The 20,321-nt window shown below is 31.5% G+C and overlaps 1 protein-coding gene across 1 annotated transcript in view; it reads left to right on the top strand.

Annotated features, from left to right (window-relative positions):
- Positions 1-8,568, top strand: part of LOC143076752 (lissencephaly-1 homolog) — a 29,148-nt gene extending 20,580 nt beyond the window's left edge. Inside the window, exons 8-13 of the mRNA XM_076252617.1 lie at positions 643-745; positions 1,458-1,554; positions 3,695-3,826; positions 4,781-4,891; positions 5,138-5,294; positions 8,353-8,568. Coding sequence (XP_076108732.1) covers positions 643-745; positions 1,458-1,554; positions 3,695-3,826; positions 4,781-4,891; positions 5,138-5,294; positions 8,353-8,426 — 674 coding nt within the window. The 3' untranslated portion in view covers positions 8,427-8,568. The remainder of the gene's footprint in view (positions 1-642; positions 746-1,457; positions 1,555-3,694; positions 3,827-4,780; positions 4,892-5,137; positions 5,295-8,352) is intronic.
- The last annotated feature ends 11,753 nt before the right edge of the window (positions 8,569-20,321 follow it).

Consider the following 20,321-nt stretch of genomic DNA (forward strand, 5'->3'; position numbering starts at 1 on the left):
GAATTGAAAGGGCTGATTATTGTTACATAAACAAATCTGCATTCTAATCTGAATAATTACTTACTAATTAGTGACAGTACATATATACATTATTTAAATGTATTTTTCATACATGTAATTGTTAATTCTTAATAGGAGTTATATTTATTTAAAAAAAAGTTTTTTGCTTTATGATTTACATATATCTTAAATGTATAAAATTTGTGTTTGATCACTGAATCCTCTATAAATTTCAGACCAGTATTTTATATTACCCAGTATTGCCCAGTATAACCCACTAAAACCCGGGTTTTCCCAGTATTTCCCACTGGGCTGGGCAATACTCATAAAACCCGGGTTTTTGCCAACCCTGACACTTAGGTTCAAATGTCAAGTTAAATTGAAATGAGCTATACAGTATTCTATTAAGTTAATTACTCTTTTTTTTGTTGTTAAATCTCAACATTTAACTATGGCATTCTTATTTAAATTGTTCACAATTAAAAAAAAAAATTCAGCTAAAATGAAGTGAAATTCCAGCTATTTTTAAATATGGAATAGGTGTATAAGAAAATAATTAATATTAAGATCTAGGACTATTATTCAATGTATACATTTTTTTCCATCTTTGTGGTATGTATAAAAGAGTTTTATATTTTTTAGGCCATGACCACAATATTTCCAGTTTAACATTTATGCCCAGTGGAGACTTCATCCTTTCGTGTTCCAGAGACAAAACAATCAAGATGTGGGAGATATCTTCAGGGTATGGAGACATTATTGGTTAATTTTGATTTAAAAAAAAATATAAATGATAATGGGACAATCCTCTCCACCAGAAACCAAATGACATAAACGTGAGCAGTTTAAGGGTACTGTGGATTCATTATTATTCATTGGATACCAATTTTTCGTGGATATAGGTGAACCACAAATTAGATATTAAACGAAAGACAAATTTTCTATAGGCTTGTATGCAAAATTAGACAAAACCATGAAAGCTTGTGTATTAAAGGTTAAATCAGAAATGCAAGTATAGATAAGTGTATTAAATGGAATACATTAATTGATCTTAAAAACCAGATCTGTATGACAAAATTATCATTAAAACATAAGACGGATTGTGAAGCTTATCATAAACCCACAGTTATGGTTTGCATCTGCATACCATACAAGACTTCATAAAGTAGCACTGTTTCACAGACATTTTTCTCAGGAGGTGTTGTTTCAGTATAAGGGTTATTCCAGAAAGTGGGGGTTTAAAAAAGTACCTGTGTGATGGGAGACATAGTATTTTCTGGAACAGCCTTAAAAAATAACAAGATGTTTTGTGAGATTGCTAAAGAGAATTCAAGATAAATGCATTTACACCTTCTCTGTTAGAAAAACAATTTAATAATTAAAAGCATCAGGACCTGTTTGGAAAGTAAATGCTAATATTTGCTGTTTTATTGTACATGTATTATTTCTATTATCAGGTACTGTGTGAAGACATTTACTGGGCATAGAGAATGGGTGAGAATGGTACGAGTGTATCATGATGGATCCTTACTGGCTAGTTGTTCTAATGACCAGGTATGCCCATTGTACTGTTATTTTTTATATGGCTGGGTAATGTTAACCCTTTCAACACTATACACGTCATATGCCGTGATGACAATGAATTTTTCATTAGGACTTCAACCATTCGGTTTTCATTCGGGTCCTCTCTAATTTTTCCTTGTATGAATCGAGGATATACAAGGTCTCATTTGCACTTGAAATCCCGGCAATTTTTATTGTAAAATCATGCAGCAGAAGGAAAATTGAAGGAAAATTAAAACAAATATTTTGAAAAATGCAAATGGCGGAAATCGGAAACGAAGCTGTAAATATGGAAATATTTCAGCATTTCTATGGCAAAACTGACAACGAGGATTAGTTTAAAGGTTTCTTGTTATCTCAATGTGTTTATTACGTTCAATTCGTGTGGGAAATATGATTTGATCGATCATTAAGAGAAGTAGAAAAAGGGGAGAAAACGGAGGTTGACTGAAAATTTGGCGGACAGAAAGGGTTAACATGTCAACTCGTTGGCTTGTGGACAAATTTTTAAAATAAATTATGCTATGAACCACAAAATACAGAACAAGTTTGAATTTTGGTAGTATCACTTTAACCGTGCTAGAGTTATCCTTTACAAATGGAAAAGAAATGCTGAATTTTTTGTTTCCATTCGCAAACTTAAGTTAACCTCAACCAAATGTTATAAAACTTTACACAATGCTTATTACCACAAAATACAGATCAAGTTTGAATTTTTGAGGTGTCACTGATCTGGTTCTAGAGTAATACCCCTTTACGAATGGAGAAATTACATTCTCTAACTTTAGTTTGCCTCAAACAACGGTTATTAAACTTCTACACAATTATTTTGACCACAAAACTCAAAACAATTATAAATTTGAGTAGTGTCACGTCAACCTTTTTATCCGGATTTTTGTGACAAAAATGTCTGTTATTGATTTGGGGATGTACGGCGGGCGGGCGGCAATCAAATGTTGTTTATGCATTAACTCATGAACCGTTCAACCAAAGCTTTTAAAATTTTAATATGTTATTACTGACAACTATACGAAGGTCAAGTTCAATAATGGCGATTTTGACTTTTACCGTTTAGGAGTTACAGTTCTTGAAAGATTGAAAAATGGAGTTTCCAGTCGTGTCCGTGCATTTACACATGAACTGTTCTACCAAAGCTTCACAAATTTTAATATGTTGTTACTAATGACAGAATGGAGGTCAAGTTCAATAATGACGAATTTGACTTTTACCGTTCAGGAGTTATGGTTCTTGAAAGATTGAAAAATGGAGTTTCCAGTCGTGTCCGTGCATTTATGCATGAACTGTTCTACCAAAGCTTCCCAAATTTTAATATGTTCTTACCGATGACAAAATGGAGGTCAAGTTCAATAATGACGATTTTGACTATTACGGTTCAGGGGTTAAGGTTCTTGAAAGATTGAAAAATGGAGTTTCCAGTCGTGTCCGTGGATTTACGCATGAACTGTTCTACCAAAGCTTCACAAATTTTAATATGTTGTTACCGATGACAAAATGGAGGTCAAGTTCAATAATGACGATTTTGACTTTTACCGTTCAGGAGTTATGGTTCTTGAAAGATCGTAAAATTGCGTTTCATTCACGTTGTTGCATTTACTGATGAACCATTCAATCTAAGCTTTTCAAATTTTAATATGTTGATACTGATGACAAAATGGAGGTCAAATTTGATATTGACGATTTTCACTTTCACCATTCATCAGTAATGGTTCTTGTGATATTGCCAGGACACAAATAAATGTTAATAAATCCGGTTTGCTGTCGTTGTGACAGCCTCTTGTTCATTTATATGATATGCCAGCACAATAATAATAGTTCTTTAAAAATGTTTAGTTTGTTTATTTTAATGGGGTTTTTTTGTTTTTTTTTATCAAATTGGCTACTATTTTAGACATCCTTATCTCTGTATCATATTATTCTTAATTAAAGTTCTGATTTCTGAGTACAATTGCCATGTCAACCTTTATCCAGAAACCTGCTGAATTCTTGAAATAAAACAAAATCTGTTCTGAAATATAACAAAAGTTAATAGTTTTGTAAAATGAAAATCTGTAACTATTGTAAGAATATTTAAAACAATTTAATTAAATAAACCCTGTTTGTTTTGTTACAGACAGTACGTGTCTGGGTGACAGCAACCAAAGAATGTAAAGCTGAGTTACGAGAACATGAGCATGTTGTGGAGTGTATAGCCTGGGCTCCGGAGACGGCACATCATGACATCAATGAAGCTGTTAATACAGATGTAGGTTCATCCATCCTATCCCATTATATTGCTAATGTCTAACTCTATAAAAGGATGAGGTCCTGTCATTTTATAATTTTTCACATGATCAAACTTTTTAACTTAACAAGCATCATGAAAAGAGGAGATGAACACAAAGTTAGTGTGACATCCATTTTCACTGAACTAGTACACATTTTTGTTATCAGCCAGCTGAAGACTGCCTCTGGGTGCACAATTTTATTGCTAAGTTGAAGACCCAAAGGTGGCCTGGGTCTCATGGGTGGGTTAGTTGTTTTTTTGAAGCATTCCCCATTTCTATTCTCAATTTCACAAAATTAGTTTTATGTTTAATCTAATTCTAGAAAGTCCTGATTATTACCTGCTTTCTTCATTCAATTTAATGGGGGAAAAAATAATGTTAAATTAATGTGCTGATTTACCATGTATGCTAGATTTTGGCCCTAGTGGTTTTAAATTTATATTTTGAGGCATTAATTGGAAATTTAAGTTTTGACTAATTATTGGAATAAATGCTAAGATTTTAACTAGAATCTGAATTTTTGTAAATAATTCTAAAAATAGATCTAATAGAAAATTATATAAAGTATAATAATAACTAATGAAATCACAATGACCTCATCATACTCAAAATATTCTTGACATTTTCTATGCCTCAAAACTGATACAATAGATTCATATTTTTTTGTGGAACACCAATGAAAATGGATAAAGGTAAACTACATATTCAAATATTTCAGTTAACTATCATTGATCTATTAACTTGTATGCAAACTGTCATGACTCTGGAAAATCCAACAAATATTCATCAATACACATTTTTCGATCTTTTCACAAAAATTGATTCATATGAAATAAATGACTCTGCAGTAATTGTTATTGATATAATATGTATACAGATCAAGAAATTTTCTCGTTATCAGTAATACAAATGAAAAATTTATGCTTTTTCAGTCCAAAAAAGGAAAAGGAAATACGAGAAGTGGACCATTCTTGATTTCAGGATCAAGAGATAAGACTATCAAGATGTGGGACATTAGTGTAGGACTATGTCTGTTTACATTGGTAAGTATAATTAGAAACTCATTTATATTTGTTTTAAACACATTAAAAAGAGCTTTCATGATCCTGTACATTAAGTTTAGTTTGCTGTTGTTTTCAAATGGTCAATGAAGGCAGCAATTACAGTTTTGTTTTTTCATTTCCTACTTTTTTTTGCTCCAAAAATAGTTCATATAATAAGATGGCCAAGTGATGTAAAGTAAAAAATGTTTATATACAGCTTTATTTTTATACCCCATACTTTAACAGATAGGACATGATAATTGGGTAAGAGGACTGATATTCCACCCTGGAGGAAAATATATTCTTAGTGCTTCTGATGACAAGACATTACGAGTGTGGGACATCAAAAACAGAAGGAATCACAAAACACTGGAAGCTCACACACACTTCGTTACATCCATAGGTAAGTTCAGAAACACAAATGAAATTGAGAATGGAAATGCGGTAAATGTCAAAGACAGAGATGCAAACAGTTTTTTTTTCCTGTCAGACATTGGGGCCTTCAGGGTACCAAGTTTTGCCAGACCCATCACATTTCTGCCAGACCTATATTTTCACTCAAAATTATCTGTTTTTTGTAATATTATGAAAAAAAAACCAGGGGTTTCCCAAATTTTCCCGCCAAAAAGCACATGGCTTTCAACAATTGTAAACAAAGCATTCAATTTGTGATCATGGATTACAGCTTTAATTTATTGAATTTGGATATAGATATTCAACTTAAGGTACAGTCAGGCAATGTTTTTAATTTTTTTATGGATTAAAACTAATTTGAAAGAAAAGTTTAAAAAATAAAACAATTTTTGACATCAAAACAACAGACGATCTGAAATATATTATGAATATTCAGTGACCTATATATTTTTGGAACTCTGCTAGGGGTCAAAGTTACATCATTTTTCAAGCCAATGGTGTGTATTCTCTGTTACAACTAATCAACTGCGTTTGATATAAATACATGTATTTCAATAAATTGAGATGTCAAAACTTACCATTTCAAAACAGAAATTTATACTGCAAAAGGTTTATTTTTTTAGTTTTTAAGGAGGGATATTTGGAAGTTGTGTCAGGCTATAATATTTATCATTAAAACAGTTTGAACTCCCGATTTCTATTATGTAATCGAAGCCTTGCATGTTGTTCTATCTAATCATGCAACGTGGTTGTAAAATCACAATTTTATAAACAAAATACTCTGCTGGGACCGACAGGGAAATCAGTTTTGGCTGACCCAAGCAGACTAAAATATTGCCGGCCATCAGGTCCTGCAGAGCAACTAGTTTTGCCGGACCTGCATAAATTCTGCCCCTTAGGTCTGACAGGTCCGACGATTAGTTGCATCTCTGCAAAGAGACAACAACCCGACCAAAGAGCAGACAACAGCCAAAGGCCACCAATGGGTCTTTAAAACAGAGAGAAAATCATGCAGTCGGTAGTGGTCTCAGCTTGTCCCTAAACAAAATTGTGTACTAGTTCAGTGAAAAAGGACACCTCACTAAACTCCAAAACATATAAAAGAATTAAAATTGAACACTTACAGGTGCCAGCTGCTCCTCACTTGAGACAGGCGCAAAAATGTTGCGGGGTTAAACAATTTTTTTTTTAGATCTCCCCTTCTATCTCTAGCCAATGTTTTATAAAGAACGACATAACCCTTTCCTCCATAATGACGCTTTTTGACGCCACCCCCTTTACTCCATAATGACGCCTTTTGACGCCTGTGTAGTGCCTCAGTTAAAACGTCTTGCCTAAGACAAAAGAGAATCAGACTTTATAAAAGTTGTATCTAATATAAACAGGTTATTCATGAGAATATCTGACTGGAATTTCATTGATGAAATATTCGTTTTAACAATGTATTTTAATACTTTAAACCTGATGATTTTTTTTTATTGAAAAAATCCTATGCGAATCAAGTATGTTAAAAAATAATTTCCATGGAGTAAAGGGATAACATACAAAAGCTTTATTTATACAGCAATAGATAAGTTCACAAAACTCTGGAAACTCTCACTCACTATGTTACATCCATAGGTATGTTCACAAAACAGTTAAAAATAAAAAAGAAGATGTGGTATGATTGCCAATGAGAAAACTGTTCACAAGAGACCAAAATGACACAGACATTAACAACTATAGGGCACTGTACAACCTTCAACAATGAGCATATCCCATACTGCATAGTCAGCTATAAAATGCCACGATCTGACAATGTGGAACAATTCTAACGAGAAAACTGACCGCTTTATTTATTTTAAAAAATGAACCAAAAAATTTTTTTTAACACATAAACAAACGACAACCACTGAATTTCAGGCTCCTGAAAACTCACATTTGAAGGTTAAGCACACTAAGCTCATTCATACCTGTTTATTTCTCACTATAAGTAGTCAAAGTGTTCGAAACAAAGAAAACACTAAAACTCTATTATTGTCACAAAACATAAAATGTATTCATTTCTTCAACATCTCCAATGAAGTACACGTTATCAGAAAAGATTAAAAAAGACACTGGAAGTGCTCAGTTTTTTAATTTCTAGCTTAGAATGAGGTTAAGTGAGTCTGGTTTAGACATAAATTAAGATGGAAATTAAAGTATGACATTGCTACCTGATACTTGGAAGCCTAATATTATCAAGTATCAAGTCCTGCCCATGATCTAGAAAATATCAATTGAAGTGAAAATGAAAAAAAAAAAAAATGCTGGTAACTGCTCAACATTTGAAATAAAATAAATTACTCAGTTTAATTATTCATACTTACATTGTATTATGCATTTTTACACAATTTAGATATTAGAATGATATAATAATTTTACACACACTAATTTACTGTTAGTAATACCAATACACTGTGGATTAATTTATTTTGGTTGGTACCAATCTTCATGGATTGAGGAATACTTGCGTTTTTATAGTTATTTGATTTCCTTGTTTTGCTGAAGGGTGCACACAATACTATAAAAAGTTGAATTTCATTGAACATGTACATTTATGGTTCATCTTTGCCCAGGAAAATCTTTAAAAAATGGTATTAAATATGAAAAAATAATAAATCCTCAGCACTTGTGGTGTAAATTGATTGAAAACAAAACAATGCAAATATGTAAGACAAATAAGGTGTTCACATTTTATAATGATTTATTTTTGTATATATAGTTTCAAGAGATTTCACAAACAGAAGATATCATTAGAAAAAAATAATTCTACATAATAAAGTCATACCAGAAATAAATGTAAAAATAAATAATTTGTGGGTTGGAAATTTTATACTGTCAGTAGTTTTAAACAGGGCTTTAAGATCATAAGACTGAGCTATGACAATTTCTGTATATTATAATCGACTTATTACACTTGGTGGACTTTTCATATAATCAGAACACTGAATCACATATTTTATATAAAAATTGCAACATGAAGATGTTTTTTTACAGATTTTATTTTCTTGCTTATATCTTTCCAGACATGCACAAATCATCTCCATATGTGATTACTGGTTCCGTAGACCAAAGTGTCAAAGTATGGGAATGTCGTTAACGCCACCGATATTTAGTCTACAAATTTTAGAGACAACACCAATTAACCAGCTGTTCCACTCTGGCACTAAATGTGCCAATTATTATGTGATGTTTGTGAAGTTACAGCTCTGCGTTGTTCTCATGAAACATTTAACCAATTGATGTGTCGTTGCTAACTTATTTCATCTTGACATTGCTGATATGTTAACCAGCTCGTGCAGACATGGTTTCTGCAGTGCTGTTTACTAGCTCATACAGACATGATTTTCTGCAGTGCTGTATACTAGCTCGTGCAGACATGGTTTTCTGCAGTGCTGTTTTACAAGCTCTTGCAGTCATGATTTTCTGCAGTGCAATCATCCAAATGTATTACTGTTGATCAGAATGCATTCTTCACTTCAAATGCTCGCTTCCAGTGCAAGTGTTGTCTTTTAAAAACTATTGAATTATATGAATGATTACATAAATTCAATTAATGGTTGCCGTGGAGATGTACAGAAATGGCAACTGAGAGAATGGACAAAAATTTGCCAGTAGCCAAAGGCACATATTCAGACATAAAGGACAAGAAATATTATAAGATGCATATTTATTTAGAATATTTTTTTTAATTAATCAATTTGATTCAATAGAATTTTAATGTATAATTATTATAGATGTTGGTCACAGGTAAAATTATATCTATATTCTTGATCATAGAGCTTGGGTTGGATGGAGTGCACGTTTGGGAAATATACATTACATATTGTTCAACTAAACTTGAATGAATTGTCTAATTCAAAGTTCTTTAATAATAGAAGCCCCAGTGACGAGAGTAAACTATATATTGACATTAGAATGATTGGTAATTTTGACATAAGTTTTCCTCATCTTTTATGTCAAGAACAGAAAAAGATAGAACTGCTTTTCACTATTTCTAAAACAACAATAAGTTATTCAAACAATATAATTGATTATGATATCAATTATGAAATTTGTTCAGTTAAACAGGTTAAAGAAGAAAAATTAGTGATCTTAGTGAAACCTCCATGTTTGACTTTTTTTGTTCTTTAGAATTATTTAACTTTCAAATCAAACGATCAATAATAAGATTTACTTTCCAAACACTGAAGATTTTTTGCATAATTCTCCATCTTTGATCTAATCTTGTACTGTCTTTCTTACTTTTTGTTACACTCAAAATGCACTGCCTTATATTATAACATCTAATTGTTAATACTTTGTTAATCAACCAGAAATTCATTTTTAATTGTTTGTGTTAGTGCAATTTAATTTTGAAACTAAGAAAGGAATCAAATTTTGTTGTGTTAAATTGTAAATCAGATAAAATTGTTTTGAAATATATATATATATTAAAAAGTTATAATTGAATTTCAGGTATTGTTAAGTTAAACTGATATACTTGTGACGTAATACACATAAATATCGCAATCTTTTTATGTACGAAGGGTTCAAATGTATCAGATTTATTATCCTGAGGTGGTTATGTCGTTCTATAGTCAATTCTGCTGTGTTCACTTCTGAAGAAAAAACATTTTTTTCTAATTTTGAAAATCTACAGTGTATGCAATAATTATAATGAAAATTGAAGTCAACATGGAAGGGGATATTAAGCTGTTCATTATTTTTGTTCATGCATCCATAGTCAACACAAACTTGCCATTTGACATATTATGTTGTAGGTATTATATCAATATTTATTTATTATTTTGTTTTCACTGTTATTTCAGAGTATTTTCATATCTGAACTATTGATATTAATATTGAAATTGAACTGTGAACCTGGAAAAAAATTTAACGTTTGAAGTTGGATTTTTTTTCTGGTCACAGTTCAATAATATTGTGTATCACAATAGCATAATGGATGACTTTCTGCATACTTTTGCTCACAGTACCACATTTAACCTTTAAAATTTACTGTGTATACCTGAATGATATTAATATGAATTTTGTTCATTTACATAGCAAAACATTTACTAGTTTTACAAAGTTCATAAAATTAAGTATTTGTTTTGCTACGATATGTTAAAACTTTTTTCCTTATGTTTTAATAAATTTTATTTTGTTATTTATAACATGAAAATCTATGAATTGTTGGTTATAAACATAACAACAAATTTATCAATTCTCAATTTTTTTGGCAGGTTGCATTTATGATTGAATCTCAGGTTGAAAAAAAAGTTTTCATTTTTGTGCAATTTGGGTTGTCAATTTTTAATTTGATTCCCTTAAAATAATAAAAATGTATAAAATGATATCTTTGTTAACCACCCGGTTTACACATTTACAAGCTGTTCTGTGATATTACTTTCTAATCTCATCCAATTTATTGATTTCATTTTATCCCCATTTACAAATTATACACGTAGTGCTATTTGAAGACAAAGAAATTTCTAGTCAAATAGTCCCCCATGATTTAATTATGTTTTTTGCAGCCTAGCTGCTTTGTTTTAATTATGCATTGATAAAACCACAATGTGCCAAGAACCATTTTAATGTTGTTCAACCATTTGTTATATTAGAAAATGTTTCTATTTGTCAGAAATATTTTCTGCTAATTCTTTTGTGTTGTGACTTTTCCTGCATATCTCTATTAAATCCATGTAGGTCATCCTATTACTTAAAAAATTTTGTGTGTAAATTCAACAAGTTAATCAACAAGATCGATCCCAGAAAAGGCACCCATTTTACCATGCAAAGTGATTACTTATTTCAACTAAAGATTCATCAAATGCGATCGCCAAAATGAAAGAGAAAAACGATTAATGATAAAATCAAAAATCAATATTTTGTACACTGTTGTATATCATTGTTGGAATATGAAAGAGTTATTTTGACTGAACGAAATTTGAATGTATTTGTTAACATTAATAAGTACCAAAGAAATAATTATTTTTTGAAAAAAGAATGTTCTTATATTGTGAAGGCATCATGATGCAAGTTTCGAAAAGGGTGGTTTATGTCTTGATTTGAATTAAATCAACATGACTCTCTTTAACATCATTGAATCATGATGCCTGATTCAGTATAAGGTCATAACAACTTTTTAAACAGAGCAAGAAAATGGAACTCTCTCAGAACATCTTAGTACCATTGTTAGAATTGTTTATTATTTATTTTACATGGGAAAAAAATATGATGTCGAATTTTCAGTAATTATAAAAGTCTTTTGTTTTCATTTCGATTCACTTGAGTATGCTGTAAACATTCAAATTACAGAAAACTTCAGTAGATTATTTCTCATTCAATGTGAGAGTACAGAAAGTGGATGTATGAAATTGCTTGAAAATTGGCATGTATATAATTTGCAGAAAAATCCTTCTTTTCACTTTTATCTATCAATTCCATAAGCTATTTTATGGTATATGATAGAACCGAAAACAGGGAATTTTCTTGCAAGGTGTAAACATTTCTATTCACACTTTATTAAGAATAATAAATGTTTAAAAAAAACATGCATATTGTTCATTATTAGATTTGAAAAAAAGTTGTAGAAAAAAATGAAAAAAAATTGTTGAAAAAATACATTGAAAATAAAGTGTGTAAAATTGATTGCTATAAATAGCTAATTTATGCATGTATTTTTGTAAGTGCTATTGTGGGATAAAGGAAGGAGATTAATCATATAGTATTATTAGTCATTGACCAAAGATAAACAAGCTGTATCAGGTCAGGGAAGTTGTTTGATAAACCAACTTAAATATGAACTTGAATGGGTTGTCTACCCTTTAAAACTTTAAAAGATTATTATCTCCCTTTATCAGAGATAAAAGCATTTGATAAATGTGAAATTGAGTGGGTTGTCTACCCTTAAATAATTGCAAAGATTATTGTCTCCCTTTACCAGAGATAAAAGAATTTGATAAAATCATACCATCTTTCAAATGATTAAGCCTGCTATATTATTAAAAAAACAAAATCATTCCTTAAATGACATTGAAGCAGCTTGTCTGTCTTTCATCATCAGAAAGGCTTGTGTATCTTCGTAGCTTTGTTTCAAAGATTTTAAATTTGATCTGATTGTTATGTCTGTCAAATAAATAATATATCCATCAGATTTAGCTGTTCGTTGTATTCTTCTTGTCTTGGATTTATTGGGGAAGATTCAGATGTCAATCTTATACTTTGCAGCTTTTTAGTATACTTTGGATTCATTTATTTATTCTTGTGTACACATTTTTCTTTAATAAGGAAAAATTGTATTTTTTGTTCTATTGATTTCACATTTTGTTGAGGTTTACATATAAGCTTGAAACAAAATTTATTCATTGAACATTTCATGATTTCTATTTTGACAATACCGACAAGAACTGATATCCCATGAATACTGAAAAATGATGAATCCAAAGTATTGCATAGAATTAGGAAAAAAAAATCATTTTATACATGTAATATAATTTTTGTCAGGCCTACAACTTTTGTCGCAGAAAGCGCTACATAGGGTAAAGGATCTGTGGCAGCTGCTACGGAAACGTTAGCTAACTTCTTAAAATCTTTATATTTTAGAAAGTGGAAGACCTGGATACTTCATACTTTGTATATAGATGCCTTGTGTTACGAAGTTTCTGTCTGTCATATGTCCATTATCCTTGACATCATTTTCATGGTTCAGTGACTACTTGAAAAAAAAGTTCAAATTTTTTGTAATGTTTATTTCTCTCTTAATTTGAGTTATAAGATAACTATATTTTAATAGTATGTGCTTACCTTGCAAGGTCCTCGTGCTAGTAAGACAGTTTTCACTTAATCTCAACTTAATTTTATGGATCAGTGAACAAGGTTAAGTTTTGGTGGTCAAGTCAATATCTCTGATACTATAAGCAATAGGTCTAGTATATTTGGTGTATGGAATGACTGTAAGGTGTACATGTCCAACAAGCAGTTGTCATCTGACCTTGAATACATTTTCATGGTTCAGTGGCTATAGTTAAGTTTTTAAGTTTTAGTCTGTTTTTCTAATACTGTATGCTATTGGTCTATTATATTTGGTGTATGGAATTATTATAAGGTGTACATGTCTAGCAGGCAGTTGTCATCTAACCTTGACCTCATATTCATGGTTCAGTGATCAAAGTAGAGTTTTTTTTTTCTAATACTGTATGCAATATGTCAAATATATTTGACGTATGAAAATATTTTACGTTCTAACAAGACATCCTTCAAGCGCTTTGAGTACAGAACCATGGTAAAATATGAATATATTGTTTGGGCTGTTCCGATCTTACTCCCACATCACTTGCTTCTATGACATCAGAATATAAGCATTTTACGGGAAATACACGCTTGTAAAACTAAAAATCATCACAAACAAGGAAACGAAACAAACGATGCTAAAATGTGTTATATAAGCCATTTTTAGCTCACCTGGCCCGAAGGGCCAAGTGAGCTGTTCAGTAAAGTAAGATGTACAAACACATCACCATCACCAAAATACAATTTTTAACCGGATTTTTGTGACAAAAATGTCGGTTATTGATTTGGGGATGTACGGCGGGCGGGCGGTCGGTCGGGCGGGCGGGCGGGCGGGAATCAAATGTTGTCCGTGCATTAACTCATGAACCGTTCAACCAAAGCTTTTAAAATTTTAATATGATGTTACTGACAACTAAATGAAGGTCAAGTTCAATAATGGCGATTTTGACTTTTACCGTTCAGGAGTTATGGTTCTTGAAAGATTGAAAAATGGAGTTTCCAGTCGTGTCCGTGCATTTACGCATGAACTGTTTTACCTAAGCTTCCCAAATTTTAATATGTTGTTACTGATGACAAAATGGAGGTCAAGTTCAATAATGACGATTTTGACTTTTACTGTTCAGGAGTTATGGTTCTTGAAAGATTGTGAAATGGCGTTTCCATTCACGTTGTTGCATTTACTCATGAACCATTCAATCTAAGCTTTTCAAATTTTAAGATGTTGATACTGATGACAAAATGGAGGTCAAATTTGATATTGACGATTTTCACTTTCACCATTCATCAGTAATGGTTCTTGTGATATTGCCAGGACACAAATAAATATTAATAAATCCGGTTTGCTGTTGTTGTGACAGCCTCTTGTTTGTCATGAATCCATCTGCTTCCTTTGTTTAATAGTCACATAGACCAAGGTGAGCGACACAGGCTCTTTAGAGCCTCTAGTTTTGTATACTTATTAGACATAAGTACAATTGTCATTTAGATTCATCCAAACCTATCTAAATATTTTATTGTAAACAGTTTAAGCATGTCACTTATTCAGTTTGCTCCGTTCTTATACGTCAATTTAATAGTGCGTTTATTTATTGGAACGGCAAATAATGCCTGCACCTAGAGTGCTTTGATCCAAAACCATTGACGTATTTGTCCTATTAGAATCAAAATAATTCATGGGGGCTTGAATATATCGTGATTTTACCAAGGGTTGTCCCTTTATGCCGATATTTTACCCCTCGCTTTAACTTGGGGTAAAATATTTGTCATAAAGGGCCAACCTGTGGTAAAATTAAGATATATTCAAAGTGATTTCAAACCCCCATGAATTATTTCTTAAATGAACATGTCAGTCTCGCAGGATTTACTTGACTTTGACCTAATTTTCTTGTTTTATTGCTCAATGTTTACTTTTGGTTAAGTGTGTTTCGTAGAAACTAAGCAATAGGTCAAATATATTTAGTGTATTGCATGATTGTAAGGTGTACATGTATTTCTTGTTTGGTTTTTATTACCTTGACCTCATTTTCTTGGATCATGTTAAGTTTATGTGATAGTTGAAGTAAAGCTTTATATTTTGGACTCACATAATATCAATGATTAGCAAAGAAGGCGAGACATTTCAGCTTGTGCACTCTTGTTACAGCTGTTCAGAGGATTAAAAAAAAATATATATAAAAAGAAGCCAAGAATTTTATGGACATCACATACCAATATGAACTGATAAAACAAACATATCAATAAGTTATTGAAAGAATTTCCCTGGAGGAAGTTCATGTCTACTATTAATGAACCTATGAATTATATACTGTAGATTCGAAAATTATTGTATTTTGTTATTCCAAGTATTGCGACAGGATGAGTATCGAAATAATAAAATCTGGCAGTCTGCATTATAATCATATATAATAAGCATATTTTCTTGAAATCACCCATTTAAAAAAAAATCACAATAATTAATGCACTTCTGAATTTACAGTTAAGAGCTAATTTCATAGATCTTGTTTATATGCATAATTTGATGCCCAAAGAACAAAGTAACAAGATAAGGTTGCAAAAAATAACATTATACTCTACTCCAAATTTAAATCTCACTTGCAATACTGCTGAAGGAATTTGATATATCAGGTTTTAAAAAAGTTCATATAACCCTTAATTTCATGGATCAGATCAGCTTTTCTGGATTTAAAATTGAGAATGGAAATGGGGAATGTGTCAAAGAGACAACAACCCGACCAAATAGAAAACAACAGCATTTTGGGAATGCCCAAAGCTGAATATTTGAAAGCCAAGGATACATAAGAACCAAAAGAGTTGAGCTATATTACCAAGAATGAGCTATAATTGATAGCCAAATACATCTTAGGTCAACTTTACCTGATGGAGTTAAAACCATATAATGGTTATGTCATTAATCAGCATACCATCAAAAGAAAGTATCATGACCTGAAGTCGATGCTTCATTGATTTTAGATTTTTTTTAAACAAGTGAATCTATAAAAAAAGATATTGTTGACCCTTTGACACATTCCCCATTTCCATTTTCAATTTTATTACAGAGGAACCTGCTAACTCATAAATCGTGGATTTGTTTATTTTCATAGTAATTTGGAGATACTTGATTTCATGATTCTGCGAAAGTTCGCATACACGGCTATGGAAAAATTAGTTATGTTAAATCAACGATGTGGCAAACCTTTACAAACTAAATCCACCAAAGTTGGAACTCAGCATTAATAATGAATCCACAGAATATAATTCAATGATGTGATACAAGTTTATAACTATCCCATATCGTTATAGGTCTTTTATTTTTATGCCCCACCTACGATAGAAGAGGGGCATTATGTTTTCTGGTCTGTTCGTTCGTCCGTTCGTCCGTCCGTCTGTCCCGCTTCAGGTTAAAGTTTTTGGTCAAGGTAGTTTTTGTTGAAGTTGAAGTCTTATCAATTTGAAACTTAGTACACATGTTCCCTATGATATGATCTTTCTAAATTTAATGCCAAATAAGAGTTTTGACCCCAATTTCACGGTTCATTGAACTCAGAAAATGATAGTGCAAGTTTCAGGTTAAAGTTTTTGGTCAAGGTAGTTTTTGATGAAGTTGAAGTCCAATTTACTTGAAACTTAGTACACATGTTCCCTATGATATGATCTTTCTAATTTAATGCCAAATTAGAGTCTTTACCCCAATTTCACGGTCCACTAAACATAGAAAATGATAGTGCGATTGGGGCATCCGTGTACTATGGACACATTCTTGTTTAAAGTATAAAAGTATTTAAAAAAAAATATATAAACTCGGAGGTAAACAAGAATGGGACAGGCCTTAAAACTTTACAAAATTAAATGTAAGACTTTATCAATCAATGTAACCAATGGCAAACAAAACGTATTCCTGACAGACAGTTCCAAAAAGTGTGGTTGGCGAAACCTGGTTTTATGGCTAGATAAACTTCCCACCTGCATGAGTTTTTTTAAAGTTGCGTGATTTTGGCAAAACAAGTTAAACAACCCAAACCGACATGATTGATAAATGTGACATTAGAAGGGATCCAAAAACCAAAAGTGAAAAAATACACTTTAAACATACAACACAACTGACTAAAGAGTTCAAACAAATATACAAAAAAAAGTGGTAGCTTTCATGTGGTAAAAAACCGTATAACAGAATTCGGAGACAAATGTAGGACAGACTGAGAGGACAATACATTGTATTTGAGAATTCGCTTGGAGAGGCCAGACACATGCAATTTTATGGGATTTACTTATTGAAAATCAACAATATTATAGAGCGTTGTTAAATTCAACGGAGCACTAGCTCAACCCGACTGTTATCGTGTTCAACTTATAAAGATGCAACATTATATTGACAGTAACTCATACAGTTCTTGCAACTACTATTCAACTATTCATGCGGAAACGTGTTATCGGGTTAGTGGCTGTATATGACATAGAAATTTACAGTCAACGCATTTTGATCGCTCAAATAGAACGAATGCAGTATTTTTCTTTTCTGTATGTACGACAAAAAGTTTTTTATTTGTGGCTTTGTCAGATGCATTTTCATGTTGGTTTAAATTTTAAGTCAGGTGAGTTGTGTATCTGCGATTTATGTTCACACTGTTTTGATGGCTGGAACCAAAATATTGTCACATTAAACAATGATTTCTGTTTGTGTTGGTTGGACTTTTTAACCTTTCTTTCATTCGAGTCCACTGATGAGTCTTCTGTAGACGAAACGAGCGTCTGGCGCAAACACAAATTTTCAATCCTGGTATCTGTCAATGATGAATCTATTTACAACCACTGGGTCGATGCGACTGCTGGTGGAGTTTTTATTCCCTGGTATCACCAGTCAAGTAGTCAGTACTTTTGTATTGACATAAGTTATCATTGATATTGTCATAATTATAAATGAGCTGTTTATACCAAACTTAAAATTTTTGAAATACTTAGGCTTTCTACCTTAGCTTTAAAAAACTTTTAAGAATTTTTGTTCCTCAACGCTCTTCAACTTCGTACTTTACTTGACCTTTTCAACTTTATTTTGATTCGAGCGTCACCACGGGTAGTAAGGTCGTCATATCGAGGAGCGTTTAGTACAGTGATTTTGTCATAGTTTGGATAAGTTTGACATGACGGTGTTAAGTCTTTTTGATGACAATCAATGCAAAAATGTAAACATTGGGATATTTTGTAAACGGAACTTCTGATCATCAATTCAAACTGGTAAGTACCTTTGTATATAGTAAATATGTTAGTACATCACAAGTTGTATCATATGGTTAATGATTTAACACAGAACAAAGCTTGCGTATGTCAAAATTTAAAATTTGCTATTTGGTTTATCGTGCATAAAAAAGTTATTTTCTTACAGTCTGTTACATCACATATATCTTCGTGATATAACACTGCGGTCAATTATTCTGAAAAATACCTACGTTTGCAATAAATTCAAAATTACTGAAATATCTGTGTCATGGTTTGGTTCATTCGTGTCATGGTTAAGTTCATGTTCGACATGGTTCAGTTATGTAATTCTTGTCGTGTATAATGAAAGGTTACTATCAAAATTAACAAAAATCGTCCCATTTGAAACACAAAAGGACATAAGAACCCACATACAATGTAGTAATATGTTATAAGTAGATGCAATATGATTGCCAGTGATATAACTATCCACCTAAGATCAAATTACGTAGATGTTAGCAGCTATTTGTCATCAAGAGGCCTTCAACATTCAACAATGAGCAAAACCATATTTCTTAGCAACATATGAAAGGCTGCGACAAAATTAAATGTATGGGAATTCCAATGAGAAAACCATCAGCCTAATTTCTGTCCAAAATAAATAGCAACATATTTTACATAGTTACATACGATATTCACGGCATTACAGACACATGCAAGAAAATCAAGTAACAGAAATACTAAAAACACAAATAAAGTACTGATATTTAGTGGGACCTAGTTTCAAACAAATAACAAATGATAAAAAGTCATGATTCTAAGATGTTTCTTCTAAATTTCAGGATGGATTCTGCTGCCAATATTGTGAGCATCTTTTGATTATGTCTAGCAAAAAATAAGATATATATTTAACACTGTAGTTTCATTGAATAGCATTATATGAAACAATATTGAGAGGATCCTATTTTTCAATATTTGTTTCTTAATTTTTAAATCTTTTATTGCCGCAGTCATGAAATAAACTTGAATCATAAAGAACTAATTAAACAATACTACTATTTATTTCAGCAGCCATGCAATGTTTGACCAACCCCGAAGATCTACTGCTAAACGTAAAAGTGCAATCGTAAACCCATATGATGGATTTTCACATGGTGCTCAAGGAATTCGTCAGTATCATAAAAGAACATATTATGATATCTAAAAATGTCATGATCTTGAAAATGAAACAATATATCATTTAAACTTTATGAATGCTAGAAATGAATCATTATCACCAACAGTTTCAAATGACCCGTCTAAAGGAGCAATAGATGCAATTGCCTCCGAAAATTGTATGAATCTAATTCAATGCATTTGTGTAAAATTTGAAGCCTTATTGTGTAAATAAATAATTTAAAAAAAATTATGAATTTGACTGCGTTGTTTTTATGCTAAACATATTTAGTTACACAAATTGAAAAGAAGTTATAAACTACGAAGTCATGAAAATATAAATTTTCAACAAAGACACCAAACATGCATTCATAAATGCTAACTATTGTGAAACGAGGGGTTTTACACATTTAATTTCAAAAACATATTTACTGAATTCCGAAGTTGCGACTCGCCAACAATGTTCAGAACCTAGTGACGCGACAAGTTGTCATATGTCATACCTTACTGTTTTACGATATACTGAGAATAGTTTGATGGTTTCGGATCTCTGGTTGTCTTTGTCCAATTTATTTACCCATTTTATAGAAACAGGCAGATACAGAGCTTGGTCTATTTAATTTATTCTATTGTTGAAGAATTCGTATGTTTGTGGTGTTGGTTTGCTGTCTCATTAATGTATTTCCTGCGTCATCTTACATTTGATATTACCTAGTAAATTGAAAATCAAATAAGCAAAAATGATAAACGGCAAATATAGATATAATGATACTATACACGATATAAAAAAGAAGATGTGGTATGTTTGCCAATGAGACAAATATCCACAAAAGACCAAAATGACACAAACATTAACTATAGGTCACCGTACGGCCTT

Source organism: Mytilus galloprovincialis, chromosome 5, assembly GCF_965363235.1.
Source record: "Mytilus galloprovincialis chromosome 5, xbMytGall1.hap1.1, whole genome shotgun sequence".
NCBI classification, from domain to species: Eukaryota; Metazoa; Mollusca; class Bivalvia; order Mytilida; family Mytilidae; genus Mytilus; species Mytilus galloprovincialis.